At 45.1% G+C, this 21,656-nt stretch overlaps 2 protein-coding genes across 2 annotated transcripts; both read right to left on the bottom strand.

Moving 5' to 3' along the window:
* Positions 1-3,388: 3,388 nt before the first annotated feature.
* LOC128331241 (olfactory receptor 1030-like) lies at positions 3,389-7,103 on the bottom strand. Its single transcript, XM_053264593.1, has 3 exons — positions 7,083-7,103; positions 4,239-4,788; positions 3,389-3,588 (listed from the first exon to the last, which is right to left on the bottom strand). Exons 1-3 carry the CDS (start codon positions 7,101-7,103, stop codon positions 3,389-3,391), a joined length of 771 nt encoding a protein of 256 aa, XP_053120568.1.
* A 7,079-nt stretch (positions 7,104-14,182) lies between these two features.
* On the bottom strand, positions 14,183-20,007 carry LOC128331239 (olfactory receptor 6C4-like). The gene is made up of 2 exons (XM_053264592.1): positions 19,951-20,007; positions 14,183-15,160 (listed from the first exon to the last, which is right to left on the bottom strand). The coding sequence occupies exons 1-2, from the start codon at positions 20,005-20,007 to the stop codon at positions 14,183-14,185; spliced, it is 1,035 nt and encodes a 344-aa protein (XP_053120567.1).
* Between the last annotated feature and the right edge of the window lie 1,649 nt (positions 20,008-21,656).

The raw sequence follows: 21,656 nt of genomic DNA, 5'->3' as shown, positions 1-21,656 counted from the left end.
GGCACAGAATTCAATTGTATTGAACTGGGAAAATGGATTTCCCAACAGAATTCTGAGAAGTTTCACACATTTTTAGTTAATACAAGCCCTCTTCAGACATTATGTGACGAGAAGGAAGTTCTTCTCACAATCAGTGAGAAGAGCTTCTTCCGAGTCTGTGGGGAGAGTAGGCATAGTCCACTCTCCCAGCAGATGATCAAAAGGCAGCCCTGGCTGGCCGGATCGGCCACCCACACGACTGCTGGCTCCGTCATGGAGCTGGTGGGCGCTGTGGGGATCGGGAGCCACACGGCCCCCCATAGTTCTAGGATGCCCTATGCTGGGCATCCTGGAGAGACCCCTGAGCCCAGGCGTCTACTCGTGTGTTGCCACACACTGCGGTGACACACAAGCAACTAAATGAGCTTAACTGAGCATTTACTCTGTTAACCTCATTTAAGGGGTGGGGGAATTAGGCGTGCTAGCCACCTTGGGAGCACCAGACCCGCCTGCTAGCCTGGTGGTTCCCCTGATCCCTGGAAAGTGGGCTAAACTCCATTAGCCCACTTTCCAGGGATCGTGGGAATATCCTCATGCTGTACTTGTGTACAAAGCAAATGTGGAAGTCCCACCCACCTGCCAATCAATCTCAACAGTGTGCCGCTCACAGTTAAAGCTGCGTTTGACTACAGAGGGGCATGTGTAACCTATCATGGAAATGGCAGCCATCACAGTTACAGCATGCCCCGCAGCAGACAAACAGTGCTGTAACTGTGAGTGGTGTGCTGCTAAGATTGATTGACAGGTAGGTGGGACTTCCACACCCACTTTGAGACTCTGTATGTGAGTACAGCTTCTCTTCTCATAATGTCTGCAGAGGGGTATGGAGACTATCCACCATTTTACAGTGAATTTGATTAAATCAACTTATATTGTTACCCTGAAACAACAACAACTGTATTAATATGCAGAGTTACTCAAGAGTAAGGCCTGGTTCACACATGATGCAGAACCTATTTACAAAGCCTGTCAGGGTCTGAATCCACGGCAAAGCAGGAACCTGGGCTTCACTCAGAGCCTCAAACTGAGATGTGTACCCAAGATTTGAAGTTGGCTCTCCAAATTCAGTGCTGCCTCCACTGCGGTGCATGCTACAGTATGTGGATGCTGTAACTGTCCTTCTGGGAGTGGTAGGGTGTCTAGCCCCAGAGCTACCTCTCTTTACAGCAGTGTGCTCCAAACATCTAGGTTGTAGGAAGTTTGGGGATTAGACACACTCAACACAGATCAGCAATTAAAAATCAAAATATAGTTTATTTTACCAGTGGGGAAAGGGATTGGGAGAGAAAAGTTACAACACCACACATTAAAACAAATATAATAAAGTTACAAACTAGTCTGAACTAGCAGACCCTAGTGGTCTACTCCAGAAGAAAAGGAGGATTACATGTGTAGTCTCCACCAGGAGCTTTCCCAGACAGCAGGCTTTACTGTAAGTTCAAATTTGCCCTGAAACATCATTGCAAAAAGTGGATTTTTTTACCCTGGACATAAGTCGAGCTACATTCCAATGCATAATGAAAAACCCAAATGGTGCGAATGAAAAACTCCAATAGCTTGCAAGGATTTCAGTGTAAATCTAGATGATATGTCTAACACACATACAGCATCCTCCACTTCCCCACCTGCCCCCCTCCCCAAAGGACAAGCAGCATCCCATGCCACTAGTCCCACACACCTGCCCTTCTAAGGTAAAATTGCTGTCTGGGAATCCTCCAGGCAAACTGACTCCTCCTTCTGTTGAGTTAGCTTTCCCCAGGATACATTCCTGGAGGCATGGCCCAGGGTGCAAAACTGTCTCTGTTCTGCAGGGCAACAAACGTTTGGGTTTCAACTTGTTGCTAAGGTTTTGGTCACAACTTGTTGCTAAACACAAAGTGGAGTTGCAGACCATAGCAGCTAGAGCTTTGCACTCAACGAGCCCAAGGATTTCATGACCAATGCAAATTTAGAAATTGTACTGGCATGGTAGTGCCAGTATAGTTGAGATGGAGAGTTATTTCAACATTCGACCATTATAAGCCCTGTACATTCTATTGCTCATACATTCTGGCTCTCCACATGAGCAGTGTGGAGAGCCAGATGGGATTGGGCAGGGAGAGCAGGCTTGACCCGCCCTCCCCACACACGAGCATTCAGCCCTCCCTGGGTGGCCGGATCGGTCACAGAGCCTGTGGGGCTGTGAGGATCAGGGGCTGCCTGGCCCCAAGAAGTCCCATAATGACCCACGCAAGTGCACGGGGCATTCTGGGTAGCCCACCTGACACTGGGAGGCTTAAGGGGAGGGGTAATTTAGAGGGCTGGCTCCTGGGAGCCACGTGGCTCCCGTTGCAGCACACAACCGCCCACAACTGGGCTAGGATCCCTTAGCCTGGTTTGGGGCAGTCGTGAGAACAGCCTCATTCTATAGTATCTATCCTTTCCCTCAAAGATTTGCATGCATCAGCAAGGTGACAAGAGATATCATCTCTCCTAATTTGGTGCAAATATGTTGAAAATCAGCTGAGACAGTAGTTTTACTTTTTAACTCATACAAAGAGAGGTCTGAGTGTTGGAGAGCCTTTTTCACTACAGATGATGTATATTTTAAAAATTGTAATGTCTTTTTAGTATTCCTCCCAAATTCAGCTCCATGCTGGACTAGTTCCTCTTGCTGGTTTGAAAAACATCCGTCTAGTGATTTTCAAATAATTACTGTTCAAAATCCCCATATGAATGACTCTGCCCACTTTTTGAAGCCAGTGTTGGGAGAGGGTTTTGAAGCCCATGTTGAGAGAGGCAGGTCCAGGCAATTTTTAATAAGTGAGTATCACTCCCCAGCCCAATTTCCAGCTAAAAGTCCAAGGCAAAGTGTGGCTGCATGCATGGAGCCTCATTTCTAAGGGCAGCATACTATATGAGCCTTTACAGTTTATATGGCATGGAAGTTAAGATGGGCACCATACCTTTACAGAAGGACATAAGAACAGCCCTGCTGGATCAGGCCCAAGGCCCATCTAGTCCAGCATCCTGTTTCACACAGTGGCCCACCAGATGCCACTGGGAGCCTACAGCAGGAGTTGAGGGCATGCCCTCTCTCCTACTGCTACTCCCCTGCAACTGGTACTCAGAGGCATCCTGCCTTTGAGGCTGGAGGTGGCCTATAGCCCTCTGAACTTAGAGTACAAGTAAAAATGTAAAGCAATCTTAACTCTCATCATAAACTGAATGACTGAATGTATCTCACAGTTCTAGTAATCAACTATAGGAAGTTGAATGAGGTGCTACATATCTAAGCTCTCTCTTTTTGCCATATTAGTTTGAGTAGTTTCATAGGATTTGAATACTCAGTGCCATATACACTTTTAGCTTAAAATTTAACTACAATCATTTTTTCTTGAATCTTCCTCAAGGCTTGTTTCACGTCTTTATTTCTCAGGCTGTATATGAAGGGATTAACCATAGGAGTCAAGAAAGTATAGAAGGCACCTAGGACTTTCTTCCAGTCTCCCAGTGTATGATTGTTGGGCATCACGTAAACAATCATCAGGGTCCCATAGAAAATAGTAACTACAATGAGATGTGATGAGCAGGTAGAGAAAGCCTTTTGCCTTAATACATAAGAAGGAATTTTCAGAATGGTTGCAATTATGTAAACATAGGATGCAAGGGCGTAGCAAGGTTGGAGTGGGCCTAGAGACAAGATTTTAAAATGGGCCCCCCCTCACTGAAGCTCAGCACATGAAGTAAAGAAATCTTAAATGAGGCTGAATAGTGGTAACAAAAAAACATAGTATTTTTAATATATATATATATATAAACTATGTGCCACAATAGAACATCATCCTAAATTAATTTTTAAAAGGTTTTGTAAATTGTGGACGATGCAAGTCATTTAATGGTACCAGAGAAAGACATGCTGTTCTGGTAGCTCCAGGTCTTAACACTCACATCAATTTCAGAGGATGAATACAACTGAAGGAAGCCTGGGCGGGTGCATGGCTGGAGGAGTCATTCATGTGACTTGCCTCTGGGGGCCCCCTCAAGGCAGTGGGCCCCCAGACAACTGTCTCCCCTTGCCCTATTATAGTTACGCCCCTGATAGGATGTCACTGTCAAGAGAAAAGGGGGCAATGTGAAAATGCAAGCAAACACGAATGCTAAAATTATTATTTTATGCATGTCACTGCAAGCTAATTTTAGTAAATGGTTGAAATCACAATAGAAATGACTGATTTCATTATGTCCACAGAATGTTACCTGCAGCAGAGGAAACAAAACGGCATTCCCCAGAAAGCCAATTATCCAAGACCCGACCACTAAATGGAGGCAATCCACATTCTTCATAATGGTTGCGTAGTGCAAAGGTTTGCATATGGCCAAATATTGGTCATATGACATGGCAGTTAAGAGGAAACATTCTGCCCCAGCCAAGGAACCAAAGAAGTACATCTGTAGAAAACAGCCAGTTAAAGAAATGGATCTGTCACCCCTCACAAAGCTGGTCAGCATCCTGGGCAGGATCGTTGAGCTGCAACAGGTCTCCAGGCAGGACAGATTCCCCAGGAAGTAGTACATCGGTGTGTGAAGCTCCTGACTGACCACAACAAGTGCAACAATGAGAATGTTTCCAGCCATGGTCGCGATGTAGATCATCAGAACTACCAGAAAAAGCAGGCCCCGAAGAGTTGGAATATCCCCAAATCCCAGAAGGATGAATTCTGTAAACACCGTTTGGTTTTCCCACAGCTTATTTTCCATAGGATTGATCTAGAAAGAGGGAATTCTTTATGGTTAACATACTATGCTGTTACCAGATCTGCTCCCTTTGCCATTTTGGTGTACCTCCTAAACAGTGGCACTATTTGAACCAGACCTCTGGTCCGAAGTCCAGTCCTCTGACGGGGTGGGGGGCTCCAAAGCGTTCCTTGGGGGCCAAGAAATCTCTCCATGGCAGTGTGTACACGTGCTGTGCTGCTGCAACTGGCAGGCGCCATGTGTTTGGCAGCACGGGCGGCCATGTGCTCTCCCACAGCAAGACAAGATCTGCCGGGGTGGGGTGCTCCCAATGTTCCCCTGCTTGGGATGTGCACGAAACGGTCCGGAGGCCATTCTAAAGGCCTCTGAACCAGTGGCCTTCGAAGGTGGCACTGGCTCGAAGGTTCGATGCCTGTGGGGGTGCCTCTTTAAGGGTGGGGGCGGTTGCATTTTCCCCTCCCACCACTTTCCCCCCACCAGTGCTCCATTTTTAGCTAAATCCATGGGGCGGCAGTGTACCTCCCTGCTGCCCCTTTTTGCCGTTCTTGGCTGGAAGTGGCCGGAACTATCGCCTGTGTGTGCACCTGCTGCATGCGCATGACGGGCACATGCACAGGAGATACTTCTGGCCAAGAATGGGGGAAGGGGCAGCAGGGAGTTACACTGCCACCCCATGGATTTCACTAAAAATGGAGCACCGTTGGGGGGAAAGCTGTGGGAGGGGTAAGTACACCCCTCCCCCACCCCTAAAGAGGCACCTCCGCTGGCATCAAACTGCACTTCCGTGGTTCCGTGCACATCACTAACCCCTGCTGCCAGGGACCAGCTCCTGATCTCTGCTCCACATGGCTGTGGGGCAGAAGCTGTAGCAGAAGTGTAGCAGAAGCTGCTGCCATGTAGCAGAAGCTGCCAGAAGCAGCTACCTGCCTCCCTCCCTCCCTCCCAGCATGGCTGCTCCTGGCTGTTCTGTTTGCAGACTCACTCACTGAGACTGAGAGCATGCGGATTGAGTGGCAGCATGCAGCAAGCACAGACACACACACAGGAGGCAGGCAGCAGTAGCAAGAGGGAGTGCTGGAGATTTGAAGTTGAGCTTCTGGCTGGAGCCTGCCTGTGGGCCTCATAATTGCACTGCATTTGCTGACTGACTCACAAGAAGGCAAGTGGAGGAAGATAAAAGTAAATGAAATTTGTAATAGGCAGGGGGAGGGGAGGAAGGTAAAGTAAAAGAAACTTGTATTTTTAAAAGTAACCATTGGGTTGAGAGATAAATTGGAATGTGCAGGAAACAAATGAAAAAAGGAGGGAGAGATGATGAGAGAGGGCTGGGGGCTACCTTGGTACTACTGACTCATAAGAAGGGGGACTAATGGAAAGTAAAATAAACTTGTATTTTTAAAAGTAAGCATGATGGAGGTAGAGAGAACGTTGGGGATATTCAATGTTGCGATCTTGCAGGCTGAGTCATCCATCTGATAAGGGACTAAAGCTGCTGACTAAATGATTATTATTTTTAAAGGATTTGCATCAAAATAAGACTTTGCAAATTGCTGTGCTGGTCTTTGACTGTAATAAAGATGATTGATTGATTGATTAACTTTGCAAATCAGTTGATGGGGATTTTTTTTTTAAAGCTGCCTTTCTCTCCTGCCCCTGGAATGCTTACTTCTTAAATCCCAAGAAACTGGACTGACTCAATGTATTCCATTCTGTTGTCTGGTTTGAAATCAAATTAGTGGAGAGAGAGGGAGATTGTGTAAACTGATTGTTGGTGACTGACAACTGATTGTTGGTGACTGACTGACTTCTCTTTCTTTTTTGGCATAAATGACATTGAATGGGATAACTTTATTGGCATCATGTGGCTAAAATTCAACATAAATATGCAAATGTTGTGACATGGGATATAAGTGTCATAACAAAATACATGTATATTTATATCCTATCCTTCCTTTACATAGCTCAGGGTAGTGTTTGTATGATTCTTTCTTCCTACTCTTTTTCTTATAACAATCCTGTGAGGAAAGTTAGGATGAGAAAGAGTATCTTGTTTAAGGTTATCCCCTGAGCTTCCTCGATGAGTATGGAAGGATTTGAACCCAGTTCTCCCCAATTATCATCAAACCCTCCAACCAGTACACCACACTGGCTTTTAACTTTGTGGGGTTCTGAGTGCAGGACATAAAGGAGACTGAACTCTTCATTTTAGCTAAGAAACAAGTACTGGAGTGGCTAGATTTTATTAAGGTTGGCCAGCATAAACTACACACACACACACACACACACACACACACACACACACGTACACGTGTTTCTTCATTCAGCATGCTCGTGCAGGGCATGTTGGAGCTTGCAGGGCCGATTGGCCCCCACTTCCCCCAGCCCCCGCCGTCACGGAGCCCGCAATTGTGTGGGCGGCCGATCCGTCGCCCAGGGCTCCCTCCCCGCTCACTCTAAGAAACCGGGTCTCACCGATCATGAGACCCGGCTATATATATATATATACCTGTATATATTTGTTACCCATCACTTGCTTATAATGCACTATCAAATGTGAAGTGGAAGAAAGGTTAAAAAAAACCCTGTAAAATGCATTTTTTTCTTTCATATTCGTGATAAGTGTGTGCATGCTTGTATCTATAGTGGCACACAACATTTGCAAACATTGCCTTGATACTGCTGCCCAGAACAAAACTCATTCTGCTTGTGGATGGAAGAAATGAGAGGTGCTGTGGACTGGCTGACATCTAAAGTCAAAGAGCAGCAGCATAGGGTGAGAGAGGGTGAGAATCTGAGCAGAGGAGATGCCAGGTTACAAGAAGAAACGGGCAAAGAGCCCTGTGGCATGTTAAATCAGAAGCAGGCATTGGTAGATTGGCAACAGAGAGTTGATAATTCCCACTAATTTAACAAGAGCAAGTAAAAAAACAAACAAACAAACCATCTCTATCATGGCAGGCCTTGTGCTAATGGATCAACTTTCAGCCTTGGTGTTCATTACCAGCAAAATCTAATTGGTTCCCTTTGACCAGGTGTTTCTGCAGTTCTTCTTTGCAGTGTTTTTTTGTTAGAATTCCCAACTCTGTGTTAACCATGGTTTAGTTTGTCTGTTAGGGATGGGGCTCTAGTTCTGTAAATCAGCACGTGTTTTGAAGGGGGTCCCAGGTTCAATTTATGGCATTGTCAGATAGGGCTGGGATAGGGAAATCCTGGAGATCTGCTGTCAGTCAGTGCAGACAATATCAGGCTAGATGGACCTATGGTATAGCAATAGCAATAGCAATAGCAATAGCAATAGCAATAGCACTTACATTTATATACCGCTCTATAGCTGGAAGCTCTCTAAGCGGTTTACAATGATTTAGCATATTGCCCCCCAACATTCTGAGTACTCATTTTACCGACCTCGGAAGGATGGAAGGCTGAGTCAACCTTGAGCCCCTGGTCAGGATCGAACTTGTAACCTTCTGGTTACAGGGCGGCAGTTTTACCACTGCGCCATCAGTTTTACCACTGCACCACCAGGGCTGTATGGCTGAGTGAACCTATTACTACGATCACTAGAAAGTGGGCTAAGGGAGCCTAGCCCACTTTCTAGTGATTGTTGGAACCAATGGGCTTGCAGGCGAGCCTGGTGGTTCCAAGGTGGCTAGCCGGCCTAATTCCCCCTCCCCTTAAATGTGTACAGCCTCAGTATCAGGCAGCTTCCTATGTTCCTAACTGGGACCTCATGCAATGTGCAATTGGGCAAGACAGTTTACACAACTCTATAGAGAAAGCCTACCGAAGTATTCTGAAGTTTCTCATAATGTCTATTTGCATATATTTATTTATTTTATTATTTATTTAAAATATATTTTAGAAATATATAGAAATATATATATAAACTTCGCCCAAAACTTGCGACTCTGGGGGGTTTACAATTAAAATCATTTAAAACATTAACTCAATTAACAATTAAAATCATTTAAAAGATTAAAAACATTTTAAAAACCAGTATTGAAATTATTTAAAACTATAAATCTAATTAAAAGTCTGGATGAACAAATGTGTCTTCAGTGCCTGAGAGATGGTGAGATGGGGAGGCTCTTATTTCAACAGGGAGTGCATTCCAAAGTCCAGAGGCTGCAACGGAGAAGGCTCCTTCCTGAGTAGCTGCCAGATGAGTTGGCGGCAGCTGCAGGCAAACCTCTCCAGATGGTCTTAGCAGTTGCTGAGGCTATTCTGACAATAAGCTGAAATCGGGCTAGGGGAGGGTAGCCCGATTTTGGCTGACCATGTGAGCTACTGGGCTCGCAGGCGAGCCCGGTGGCTCCCAGGCGGTTAACCCACCTAAGTACCCCTCCCCTAAAACCGGGTTTGCGGAGCGAGTGCTCCGCAAACCTGGGGTTTTTTTTAACCGTGAATAGGCGTGGTGCAGCTCCGCAGCACGGCTACTCATGAGGAGACCCCTGGAGGGGAGGTGAAAAGCCGCCTCCCAGCTCCGGGAGTCTTGCCAGCATGTCCTGCGTGCTTGCACAGGGCATGCTGGAACTTCCAGGGGCCAATCACCTGCCTCTCCCCCCAGGCCTGCCGGCTCCCGCCCTGCTCGTGGCTTAGCCTGCTCTCCCCACTTTGCTGCACAAACCGGGTCTCACTGATCGTGAGACCCAGCTTGCTGTTTGTGCCCTCAAGAACCTACATGCTAAAAATACCGTGTGTGCCACAATGTGTCTCTCTATGTAGGGGGATAATGCTTAACTTGAAGGGGTGCTCCAAAGGCCTTTAGGTCCAGGCTCCAAATTTACCTAGGTGCACCACTGCTCCTAAACTCAAGCTATTTACTTGGAAGAGAAATGTTGGCTGCATTCCAGGTAAAAGGTTGCTCTGGCAAAGTGTTTTCCTAAAAGCCAATGCTCAGGTTTCTTTGAAAAAGACCTGTGGCAAACCAAAGGAAATGTGTTGATGATGGCATTATGGCACAATCAGGGAAAATGCAGAACAGACCTGCCTGAGCACTGCAAAAAGGAAAAAAAGGAATGCCAGCTCGCTTCAAGTTTGAGAAGAGTTTTCAGGGTTAAGTCAAACTCCCCATCCAACTTTAACTCCCCATCATTATCAGAATTGAACAAATACAGGTGACCCTTGTTATCTGCAGTTCCAGCAACCTCCATTTCGCACATCCACAATAAGGTCCTAGAGACCTGGGTAAATATCTGTGAGAGCAAAAACAGGCAATTTTCACCTAACTTCAGTTTCAGCGCCACCATAAATGTCTTCCAGAGTAACTTCTGGAAATATTCTTATGATCTCCGAAACCCAGGCTAGGGAAGCCCAGCCCAATTTTCGGAGGTTGTGTGCTGCAACGGGAGCTGTTCAGGTCCTGGCAGCAGACCTCATTAAATGCCCCCACCCTCAAACGAGGTTAGTGGAGCAAGTGCTTCTCCATGCCGCAGCAACCCGTGAGTAGACCCCTGACTGGGAGGCTACAAAAAGCCTCCTGGCCTCGGGGGCCTTTCCAGAATGCCCCACACACTCACACAGGGCATCCTGGGATTTCCAGGGGCCAGGTGGCCCCCAATCCCTGCAGCTTTCAATCTGGCTGCCCAGGGCTAAGTTCCTGTTCATCTGTGGAGAAAGCAGGCTAAGCCCACTCTCCCTGCAGAGCCCGGTAAGGCTCTACGCATGGATCATTTGTAGAGCCTCTTGGTGTCATTTCTGTTTTGAAGGCAATGTGGACCCATATTGTGGCTCTTTTTTTTAACCCCCCCTCCCTTTTGTGCTAAAATTGGAAGAATTGATTTGGGGTGCATTGCTGGAGAGTTGGATAGCATAGTAGATAGATAGTACATAGTATTTCTTTTATTTATGCCCCCCCCCAATTTTACCCATTTCTGTAGGCTAAAAATAACCTAACCCCTACAGAAGCTTATTGGGGTAAGTTTTTGTTATTTGCAGTTTCCATATTCATACTTATAGGTGAGAATGGAACCCTTGTGAATGAAGAGGGCCACCAGTATATGCAAGAGGGTGTGATGTTCGCTCCTCCCTTTTCTTTTTCCAGGTGATCGCTTCGGCAATCTCCCTTTTTGGAATATCCTTTGTCAAGGAGAAGACAGGAAGACACCACTCAAACATAATCTATTTCAGTGATCCAGAAACCTTCGGTTTAAAATGAGAGTTAAGTGAGGCCCAAGCAGTTTATATATAGACATTTGGAAAAGATAGTTTTTAAAAAGCAGGAGAACTTGGGGATCCTTAAATGTCATTTTTCAACTTTAGCCGTTCCAGACAATAACATTAAAAAATCACCTCCACATGTTGCTGTTTTGGACAGATTGTTATTTGACAAACCTTTCTGTTTAAGAGGTCTGCAAACTGTCAAGTAGTAGCTCACTATTCATCAGAATTAACTGGAGTGTCTACCACATCATCTCTGATATCACTAGCTTTGATTTGTCCATACATTTCCCCCCCTCCCAATTGTATCTAATGGTTGAAGGAATCTCTATTTTGGTATGGTTGACATTACAGTTACCAGTGGACAATGGGCACAATAATCTGAAATTATCCTATTTCCCAGTGTTAGAATGGGTGTTCTTGGAAACTTGAGCTTCATAGTCTGTGCAGATATGAATTCAAACTGCTATACCATTTAATTTGCTACACTCAAAATGCTCTTCTCAAAGATGAATTTAATAGGTTACAAAAGTAGCAAATTATTTCCCCTCATTGTCTGTTTCTATGTTCTACATGTTAAAAGAAGTCTTACGTGAAGGTGGTACAGATTGTCATTACAGCAATACTACTCTCGTGGTTCCATGCCAATATATATATACATCTTAACAGCCGCAGGGATTATTTCCCCAGACATTATCTGCATTTGTTTACTTTGCAACTTCACAATTAATACCAAAGAAGTCAAAAGAACCCACTAATGAATATTTCAAATATCACAATTCTTTACACTAGAAAGGGCCCACTAATGGCCCATGGGCCAGATCCATCCCTTGAGGAAATTTTATCTGACTCCTATGAAACCTGACAAATTTTAATCAATATAGTTTTTAAAAATGGCAAGAGTTTCGGTAATGGAGGGGGGAGTGTTCATGTTTTCAGAAACAGAAATATTTCATGAATTAATGTTACAGTTCAATTTCTAAAGTAGTTTTTCAAGCCTGGGTTTTATGTTTGAGAGTACCAAACTAATTTCAGCCTCCAAGTTATCTTCACTAGGTACTTGCTCTTTATAGCGGTAACTATTAAAAACTCTGATTCATATAAGGATGAATCAAGCAAAGGGGGTCAGTTTTTTCATGACTTTCTCACTTAATTCTTTGTACCCCACTTGCACACTAAGCAAAAATGCAGGAAGAGAGATTGTGGAGAACATAAAGCAAAGAGTTGCTCAGACTTCTCTGAGGTATGGGGGAGGTGGACAGAGGACAGGAGCTGAAAAGCACCCAGCTCCTTTACAGCTCGCGAAACCAAGGAAAGACACACAGCAATGGCACTTCTTTGGCCACTAGCAAGACAAGCTTTAGTGAGTGATTATTGAGAAGGAACTCTCCACTGTCCTGTTGTTATGCGATAGTAGGGTGATCTTGCAGCAAGATCCTCTGGAGGATGAAAACACTGAACAACCCATTTAAGCTTGACACTTTTGGTGTAACTTTTATTTAGTATAACCAAGTATAATCTGGCTGTTCACTGCCTACATAGGCACCACAGCCTGTTTGCCCCATTCCCCTCGCAAGGAGCATGAGGCTGGGTTGGAGCCTATTGGTTCCTGGGTTGGTGGAGGGCCAGACTTATGGTGTGCAGCTGATGGCAGCATCCTCCCTCTCAGTGGGCACCCTCGGGCACCCTCCCTCCCTTCCCTGGCCAGGAATTTTTTTGGGAACCACCTGATTGGCCATTGGTTCGTGTCTTTTTTCGCCTGCCCCTTACTGTACCTCCTAGTTAGTTGATGTTTCATTCCTGGCCGCAATTGGCAGGTATGGTGTGGTGGGGATAAACATCTGAGGTTGGTGAGCACCTTCAGCTGTGTGATTGGCAATAGAGTGGACAGGTCTACTCCATAGAGGCTTGGCAGATCAGGGAACCAGGATCTGGACCACTCTACTCTGTCAAGCGACACTTCCCGGAAAGGCTTGATGGCTTCGGTGGGAGAGAGTGCCACTAGGGGCAGAGACCTGACCTTAGCTTGGCTGAGGTGGGCAGCTTCTGCTTTAGGGCAATGGGGCTGCCTGGAGACAAGGTGCGTCACCCATTGGGATTAGGTAAGGGTGCACTGCAGGGGTGTGCAAACCAGTTCGATTTTGAACCGGTTTGAATTCAAACTGGTTCAGTTCAAAGGTTCTAAGGTTTTGTTGTTACCTGGGCGATGTGGAGAAACTGATCAAATTATCTGAAAATTCTCCTTGGGAGGAATCCTGGCATTTGGTGAGTTTTAGTTACTCACTGGGGGAACCCTGAGAACCCTGAAATATGTAGAGAATTCCCACTTTGGAGGAATTTCCTCACATCCTGCTGCACAATACAAAGAAATCCCTAGAACTTGTGGACTACTATTGTTAAACTGCCCTGTCAGATAAAGTGAAATTGTGACCTCCATATGGGTTGCTATCAAATACCCAATTGTTTTGGTCCTTCCACTGCAATTCCCCCATGACAAATAGCATAAGCAGGAAACTGGCTGACACCCAAACTAATGCTGCTCTTACACAACAAAGTTGCACACCTGCAAGAATGTTACACCGCTCTGCAAAGCTGGTAGGGTATTTGAAGTTGCACTTTTGCACAGACATTCCCTACCATCTAAATAAGACGAGTAAGAATTTTCACAGCTGATTGAGTAAACTCATTGTGCAAACTCATGTGCAAGCTAAGGGAGGTGAGCTGGTCTTGTAGTAGCAAACATGAATTGTCTGCTTTGCTAAGCAGAGTGGACCTGGTTTGCGTTTGAACAGGAGACTCCATGTATGAGCACTGTAAGATCTTCCCTGTAGGGGATGAGGCTGCTCTGGGAAGAGCACCTGCACACTTGCATGCATAAGGTTCCAATTTCCCTCCCTAGCATCTCCAAGATAGGGCTGAGAGACATTCCCACCTGCAACCTTGGAGAACCCACTGCCAGTCTGTGTAGAACAGGACTGCCCAACTCTGTTGGCCACTGTGGCTGGGTATGATGGAAGTTGTCCAGAATTTGTGCAGCCCTAGTGTAGACAGAAGTGAGCTAGATGGGCCAATGGTCTAACTTGGTATAATGCATCTTCCGATGGTCCTAGTGCAACACTAGTCGAGAAAGTAAGCTCCCGACATAGCAGAGCTATCTAGTGCAACATCCTGGTCCTAGTGCAGCCTTTCTGTGCAAGAACAATATTAGTCTAGCTGTCATCCTATAACAAGATTCTAATAGCTGGTTTTAATGTAACTGATTGAAGCCAACTTGGATCCCCTCAGTTCTTGTGAATGGCAGAAGCTTCCAAACCACCCTTTTCAGGGCTTCCTTTACTTCTTTGTTTCTAAGGCTGTATATGAGCGGATTGACCATAGGAGTCAAAACAGTATAGAAGAGGGAGAGAACTTTGTTGAGGGCTTGGAGCACAGGGGTGTCTGGTAGCAGGTACACAATCATGAGGGTTCCATAGAAAATTGTGACAACAATGAGATGGGCTGTGCAAGTGGAAAAGGTCTTTTGCCTTCCTGTGGTGGATGGAATTCTCAAAACGGTTTTGATGATATATACATAAGAAGCCAGTGTTAAAACAAAGGAGGGCAGTGTGAATATAACAGAAAGCATGAATGTGACAAGTTCGGTAAGACTGGTGTCACTACAGGACAGCTTTAGCAAGGGCCCAAAATCACAGAAGAAGTGGTCCATCTCATTGAGGCCACAGAAGGTGATCCTGGTTAACAAAGATGTGGTAGTGGTACTGGCAAGAAATCCACAAACCCAAGAGGCAGCTGCCAGCTGAAAGCAAAACCGGCCACTCATCAGGATGGCATAGTGTAAAGGTCTACATATGGCTAAATATCGATCATATGACATGACAGCCAGGAGATAACATTCTGAGGCAGCCAGGGAGCTAAACAAATTGAACTGAACCATGCAGCTGACAAGTGATATAGTTCGGTCCCCATTCAGGAAACGGGCCAGCATTCTGGGTAATATGTTTGAACTGTAGCAGATCTCCAAGCTTGACAGGTTACCCAGGAAATAATACATGGGTGTGTGAAGGTGGTGATCAGCTATTATTAATCCAACCATCAGCAGGTTGCTAGACACAGTTAGAACATAGATAATTAAAAATATTAGGAAGAGAAGAATCTGCAATTCGGGGTCATTTCCAAATCCCAGGAGGATGAAATGGGTGATGCTTGTTTGATTGTCCTGGACTGCCTTAGGGAAAATAAACAGGGAAAAATGTAATGAAATATGTATATGATCAAGTACCCCTGAAAATTGTTATATAGTGGCAATAACAAAGGTGCTAGATTAGAATAAGAAATCTGTATCTCCTCACAATGTGTTGTTTTAATCATTTCCATATTTAAGGCCCAGCAATTCTCAATTTATTTATTCATTTATTATTTATTTATTTATTTATTTATTTATTTATTTATTTAACATATTTTTATACCGCCCAAAACTTATGTCTCTGTGTGGTTTACAACCAGATAAAAACAAAGGTAAAACATTAGTTAAAAACAAAAACAAGAAATTTAAAAAACAGCAATTTTTTAAAAAATTAAATGATATTCTAAAAACAACATTAAAACAATTAAAACAATATCAGTTAAAAGCCTGGATGAACAGATGTGTCTTTAAAGACTTTTTTAAAAATTTCAGAGATGGGGAGGCTCTTATTTCACTAGGGAGCGCATTCCAAAGCCTCGGGCTGCAACGGAGAAGGCCCGTCCCTGAGTAGTTGCCAGACGAGCCGGTGGCAATAACAGACGAACCTTTCCTGATGATCTAAATGGGCAGTGGGGTTCATGACGAGAAGACGTTCCCTTAAATACCCAGGGCCCATTTTAACCTTTCCATCCCTCTCTGCCCCTCCACATTATTTTTAACTTCATTAAACGTATTATTAAGTTCAGAATAGTTCAGTTCATGCATTGTAATTATAATGATGCATGCATTTTAGTTCAGTACTAGCCAATGTCTTTCTTATGTCCTTTGTGTCCTTTCTCCTCTTATTCCCCTGCCTAAAGCATTGTGATCTTTAATGCAATGCTTTTGCATTATTTTGCATTAAAATATTAGTTGATCAATTGATACTATAATATAAGCTGGTAAACTGATAATATATTATATAGTTGATAAATTAATACTATAATATAAATTGATAATATAATATAAGCAAAATAAAAAAGAGCAAAGGAAAGAAGAACATGGGGGAAATCCTTGATCACTAACCTAACATGAGAATAATATTTATAAAAATCTTCTAAGGACGAATTTCTTCAAAGTACAAACAATCATTAAAATCAGACCAAATCGCAGAAACTTACTCTTCTTTACCGTTCTTTTGGGGCGGGGGGGGGGGACAAAACAAACAATTCAAACACTGACAGGGAGCACATATTGCAATTCAGGAGTATATTTCTCCTTCCAGGGTTTTCATCCAAGCATGTAACTCAGCTTTCTCATCCAGCATGATTAGCTTTTACTAAGCTGTTCCTATTTCTATACAAGCAACTCAAAGTAAATTTCCTTACAATTATGAATTATGATTTCATGTGGTTTCTTCCATATCTGGAAGAAACCACATGGAATCATAATTCATAACTTTAAGGAAATTTCCCTTTTTGTATTTGCAAATTTTTTTGTATTGAACATAAAAGGACTCACTTGATCCTCTAAATGTTTAGAAGTATATACTTTCTCCCCCTGCCATAATCACTAAGGAGGTTTAGACTTTCATGATGGGCTGAAACAGCTAATCCATTTTGATGATGGCACATAATTAAATTAGCATACATTGCATAGCAAGGTTCCACACACACGCATCTCCCGCTCCCTGAACTTTTTCAATCCCTGCAGTTAAAACGTGGTTAGATTATAGGGACTGATCTGGGCTTGTGACTCTGATGCAGGATGCAGATCTAACTATAATTAACTTTTGTAAGTATTTGCTAACTCTGCATTTAGATTTAGATTTAAATTGTTAGAATTCAGCAAGGCTTCTGAGTGTGCTAGGTTCAGAAATTGTTTGGATTTCCCCCATTCTCAATTAATACTCTGTGTATGAGAAATAGAGAGCATAAGCATGCACGTGCACACATGTATGTCAGTACTTCTCTCAACTCTATTTGCAGACATATATATTGCACTGTTTTGCCCAGCTCTGTCTTTGTGCTTTTGACAACAGAAGAAAAGTAGCAAGAGGATGAATGATGGGAACAATTTCAGTAGTTTAATAGGGGAGGAAGAACCTTGCAGGGCACCAGCTTAGTGGGGAAAGGGAGTGGGGGTGGAGGGGGAGGGACAGGCTGTTCTCCCCACTGCCTGCTGCAGTAGTTCTATTATTTTTTCTTCCCTTTTTGCTCATTCAAGGACTTGGGTGGATTGCATCCTGTTTGGAAGATTGGCGATTGGGGAAGGGGCTAGAGGGAAAGCCTGTGTGCAGAGCAAGGGAAAAGGTTCCTCTTCCCCTCCACCCCGGGGGTGGGAAACAAACTAAGCAGTGTAGCAGCAGCCTGCAAAAGCAGCCAGCCTCCAGACCCCTGCACGGAAGAAGATTGGAGATTAGGGAAGGGGCAAGAGGGGAAAACCTCTGTGTTCAGAGCAAGGGAAACAGGTTCCTCTTCCCCTCCACCCCCAGGGGTGGGAAACAAACTAAGGACCAGCCTGCAAAAGCAGCCAGCCTCCAGACCCCTCCATGGAAGACTAGAGATTGGGGAAAGGGAGGGAGGAGAAACCTCCGTGTGCAGAGCAAGGGGAAAGGAGGTTCCTCTTCCATCCACTGAGCTCCACACCAGAAGAAACAAACCAAGCAGCAACCTGAGAAAGCAGCCAGCCTCCTTGCAGTCCCCTGCTTGGAAGATTGGCGATTAGGGAAGGGGCGGGAGGGAAAGCCAAAGCGACAAGCGTCTGTGCGGTGCCTGGCTTTGCAAGGAAGGAGCTCAGGCTAGCTTTGCTCAGAGGAGGATGAGGTATAGAAGACCTGCTGAAGACGAGGCTAAGCTCTGACTCCTCTCAGTCACCCCAACCACGCGAGGATGCGCACAAGGTGAACGCGGAGGAGGGCTGGAGAGCCCGCTGTTTCCCGAGCGCCAGGAGAACCAGGGAGGACACAGAGGAGGCATTCCATGGTGCGCCCAGGAGCGGAGAAGCCGAGTTGCCCTACACCAGCAGCCCCACTCCGGCTCCAGCCAAGTTCCCTGCCATCGCGCCCGCAGCCACTTACAGCCTCTTGTCCAGCGGCGCCAGCTGCCGGTGCATGGCCAAGGAGAAGCCGAAGAGGCTGCCGCTTTCACCCCTCCACATGACCATGTTCTTGGTGTCCAGGTTAAAGGTGAGGGCGAGCCGGGGGCAGGGAGAGAAGCAGCCAGAGGTGCCCCCAGGCTTGCGCCATGCTTTCCTGCTGCTCCGGCCAGAATCCCAGGGAGGAAGCGGGAGGGAAAGTCCTCGACTCGCCAGGAAAGTCCTTGACTCGCCGGGCGTCCCTTGTCCGACTGGCCACCCTGCACGGCGCGGCTCTGGCTCTCCCCCTCGCTGCCACTCTCTGAATGAGCCCGTTGTTCTCTCCTGAGACTCGCTCGGGCTTTGCACCAAGTGACGAACAACAAGCCCAGAGCCCCGCCCTGTCTCTCCCCAGCCACCCACTCTGTGATCCACCGCCGCCGCCATGCGATCCGTGGAAGGGGGGATGGGGGGGAAGGCACTTTTTGGCATGCCCCCTACGTGGCCCACCGGAGTGGCGCCCAGGGCACGTGCCCCCCCTGCCCCCCATCATTACGCCCCTGCCCCTCTGGCCAGTCGGTTATACCCCTGTGGCTCACATGAGGTTGACTATGTCCACCTTGTGCTTCTGTTTTGCCCTTTTTATAATGACAGCTGGTGCAGTCTTATTTCTCCCTTGATGTCATGCTTTCTCGGCCGGATGGCTGAATTTTATGCCACAATCCTCCTTGCAGATAAGAAACCTTTTGCCACCTACAAGGTTGCCAAATTTTGTGCAGCTGCTGTTAAGATCTGTCAACAGCTAACCTCCAGCCTTTCTTTTTAGATGTTGATACATGAAGCTTCTATGTTGGTGTATCTGTATAAAGAATGTAAACACCTTCAACAGACAATACTAGCTGGAATGTCATGTTAACAATCCTAGTCAAAATGGAAAAATAACAGGAGAGGACCAAGCCACGTGGTAAACATTCCCACATCCAAATTACACCTCCAACATCGGCAGCCAGTCCTTCTTAAAGATTCTCAGACATGTTCAATAAGTAAGAACTAAAAGTTTCTGCTGAATAAGCTGCATTTTAAGATCAAAGGAAGCACGTTTTACTGCCTTCATAGGAACTCACTATTGATTTAAGATGTAGTGCTTGTGGAGAAGTTGACATTCAGTTGACACTTCATAACTAATTCATCAGCAGCATAATTGCACCTTACCACTATGGATTCACTGTTGGGGTGATTGGTTTCCATACATAATGGGCTGGCATTTTTCAATTTCTCCTATGGTGAGGTTTGCAAGAAGTGGGAAAATATGGTATAAATAGGAGGCAGGTGGTTCTTATTCAGCTCATGTATTGGAAGTTATTGCATTCTCCCACCCTCCCTTTCTGGAAGTCCCAGGGTCTTTTGCCCGGCCACCACATGTGCGGGCTGTGGGAGAATTCTTCCCTTTCACTCATAGGGATTTTCAGATTCTCCTTGAGAAATGTTAAATTTATTGACACTTTTTATGTTTCCTTTAGAATTGCTTACTTATTTTCCCTCTGCAGAAAACTCCAAGTTACCTTATATTTTTGGTGAGATCCAGTGCAAACATTTTAGAACTTTTAATTCAATGAGACAAAATATGAGGTTTTAGACCCCTGAAATCAAATCAATTTATGTCTTATATTTCACCCTACGGCAATTGTCGATATAGCCAATATGATAACCCCACCTTCCCAATCACATTTGATTTCTCATTATACTCGCTAGCCAAGCGCTGTATTGCTATAATTTACCTTTAATAACAAGGCATTTCCAAAAGGAATTTCTGATGTGAGATCTTCACTCTTCATTCTGGAAAGCAGGATATCAGGCAAAGAGATTGTGCTATTTAAAGATAAACTTTGCCAAGCGTTGCCTGCTCCATGGCATATCTGTGTCTGATAAGGGTATTGTTGACTCTGTTATCTGGCTGGCAGGTATGAAGTCTCTTTTGTCCTCTCAGTATTTATTATGTTTCTTTCACATGGGAAAATGAGATTTCCCTCAGCACTTCTAGTGATTGTCATCATAAATAGCTAGGGATGTTCAAAGCTTTCCTGTTTGAACCTTGTTTCGACTCAAACTGGGGTGGTTTGAATGGTCCAAGTTTGAAAAGGACCTGCTCCACAAAAGGGTGTGCTAGGCTGAGGATTCCCCTTTATGAATAAAGGGCCGTGGGGGGGTGGAGGCTTCCCAAGAGGCAGAGGAGGTGGGAGGGTAGTCAGAGAACTTACTGCAAGCCTCTGTGGTGTGGGCTCCCCTATACCCCTTTTGGCCTTCCCTAGAGTAGCTGGCCTGGCTGGTTCCTATTGTCAACTGGGGATAGCAATATAATTGGCAGCACATTTAATAAGTTGCAATTCAGTGGAGGATTGTGTTATGTTGTATTCCACACTGCTTAATCTCAAATGATGCGATTTCCATCCTGGCAGAGCTGAACAGCTTAAAATCCTGCCAACTGGATTGCACTGAACTTTATTGATTTGGTTTTTCCAGTACTCACTTTTTTAAAATAGATGTTTGTAATACATCCTAAACCCATAGATTCCAGGATGATATCCAGGACTGGACTGCAGTAGACTTGAACAATAGGACTTCATTAGACTGGGCTCTTCAGTATTCCCTGAATAAGCTTCACGTGAGGCTCATCAGGGCCACTCACTGTTAACTTTCAAGTGCATAGTGAAAATCTATCACTTTAGTAAGACATCTGAGAAAGTGCAATAATTGGGTGGTATCCAGATTAATGTGGCACTAGTGCAATTAGATTCACCCCTGCAGCTGAGCAGATGTCAGAGTCACTCAAAGTCCTGTGCACTTGCACAACAAGGATGGGGATAGCTTTGCCAGATTCCTTGTAACATATGAGGAAGAGGTTTCATGGCAAGAGGAGCACCATCGGTTGCACAAGTACGCTATGTTGCACTGTTTCACAAGTCTGAAATCCAAACCCCCATGGACCCTCACCACCACCTCCAACAATTCCCTCGGAGGGGGTAAGTGCCTTAAAAAAATTATGTTAAAAAAAACAACTTGTGAACCCCCAAATAGTTGGGGGGTGTTCAGTCCGGGGTCAGACCGAACAGGGGATGGTTCAGTTTGACCCTGAACCATCGAAGCAAAGTGGTTCAACATTGAACTGACTCAATGTCGAACTGGTTCACACATCCCTATCTTTTAAGCTATGGCTCATGTTACTTGCTATTTGGTCATCATGACACCTCAGGGCACAAACTGGATGAATGTCAAACTAGATGTTATTTTAAAAGCATGTTGGAATCCCATAGTTAATTCTCCTCATTTTTCACCCTTTTATGAAAAGCAATACATGGGTGTGGCAAACTGGATCAGGTCCATGGCACAGTGGCAGCAGGTGGAGGAGTTGGAGTTAACTCTCTCCTTGCACCATTATCTTGCTGACTACCTCCCAAGATGCTATTTGCCCCAACTGGCAAAGCTT

Source organism: Hemicordylus capensis, chromosome 6 (genome assembly GCF_027244095.1).
Source record: "Hemicordylus capensis ecotype Gifberg chromosome 6, rHemCap1.1.pri, whole genome shotgun sequence".
Taxonomy (NCBI): Eukaryota; Metazoa; Chordata; class Lepidosauria; order Squamata; family Cordylidae; genus Hemicordylus; species Hemicordylus capensis.
Note: the sequence above shows the minus strand (reverse complement) of the source record. Positions and strands in the feature narration are given on the sequence as shown.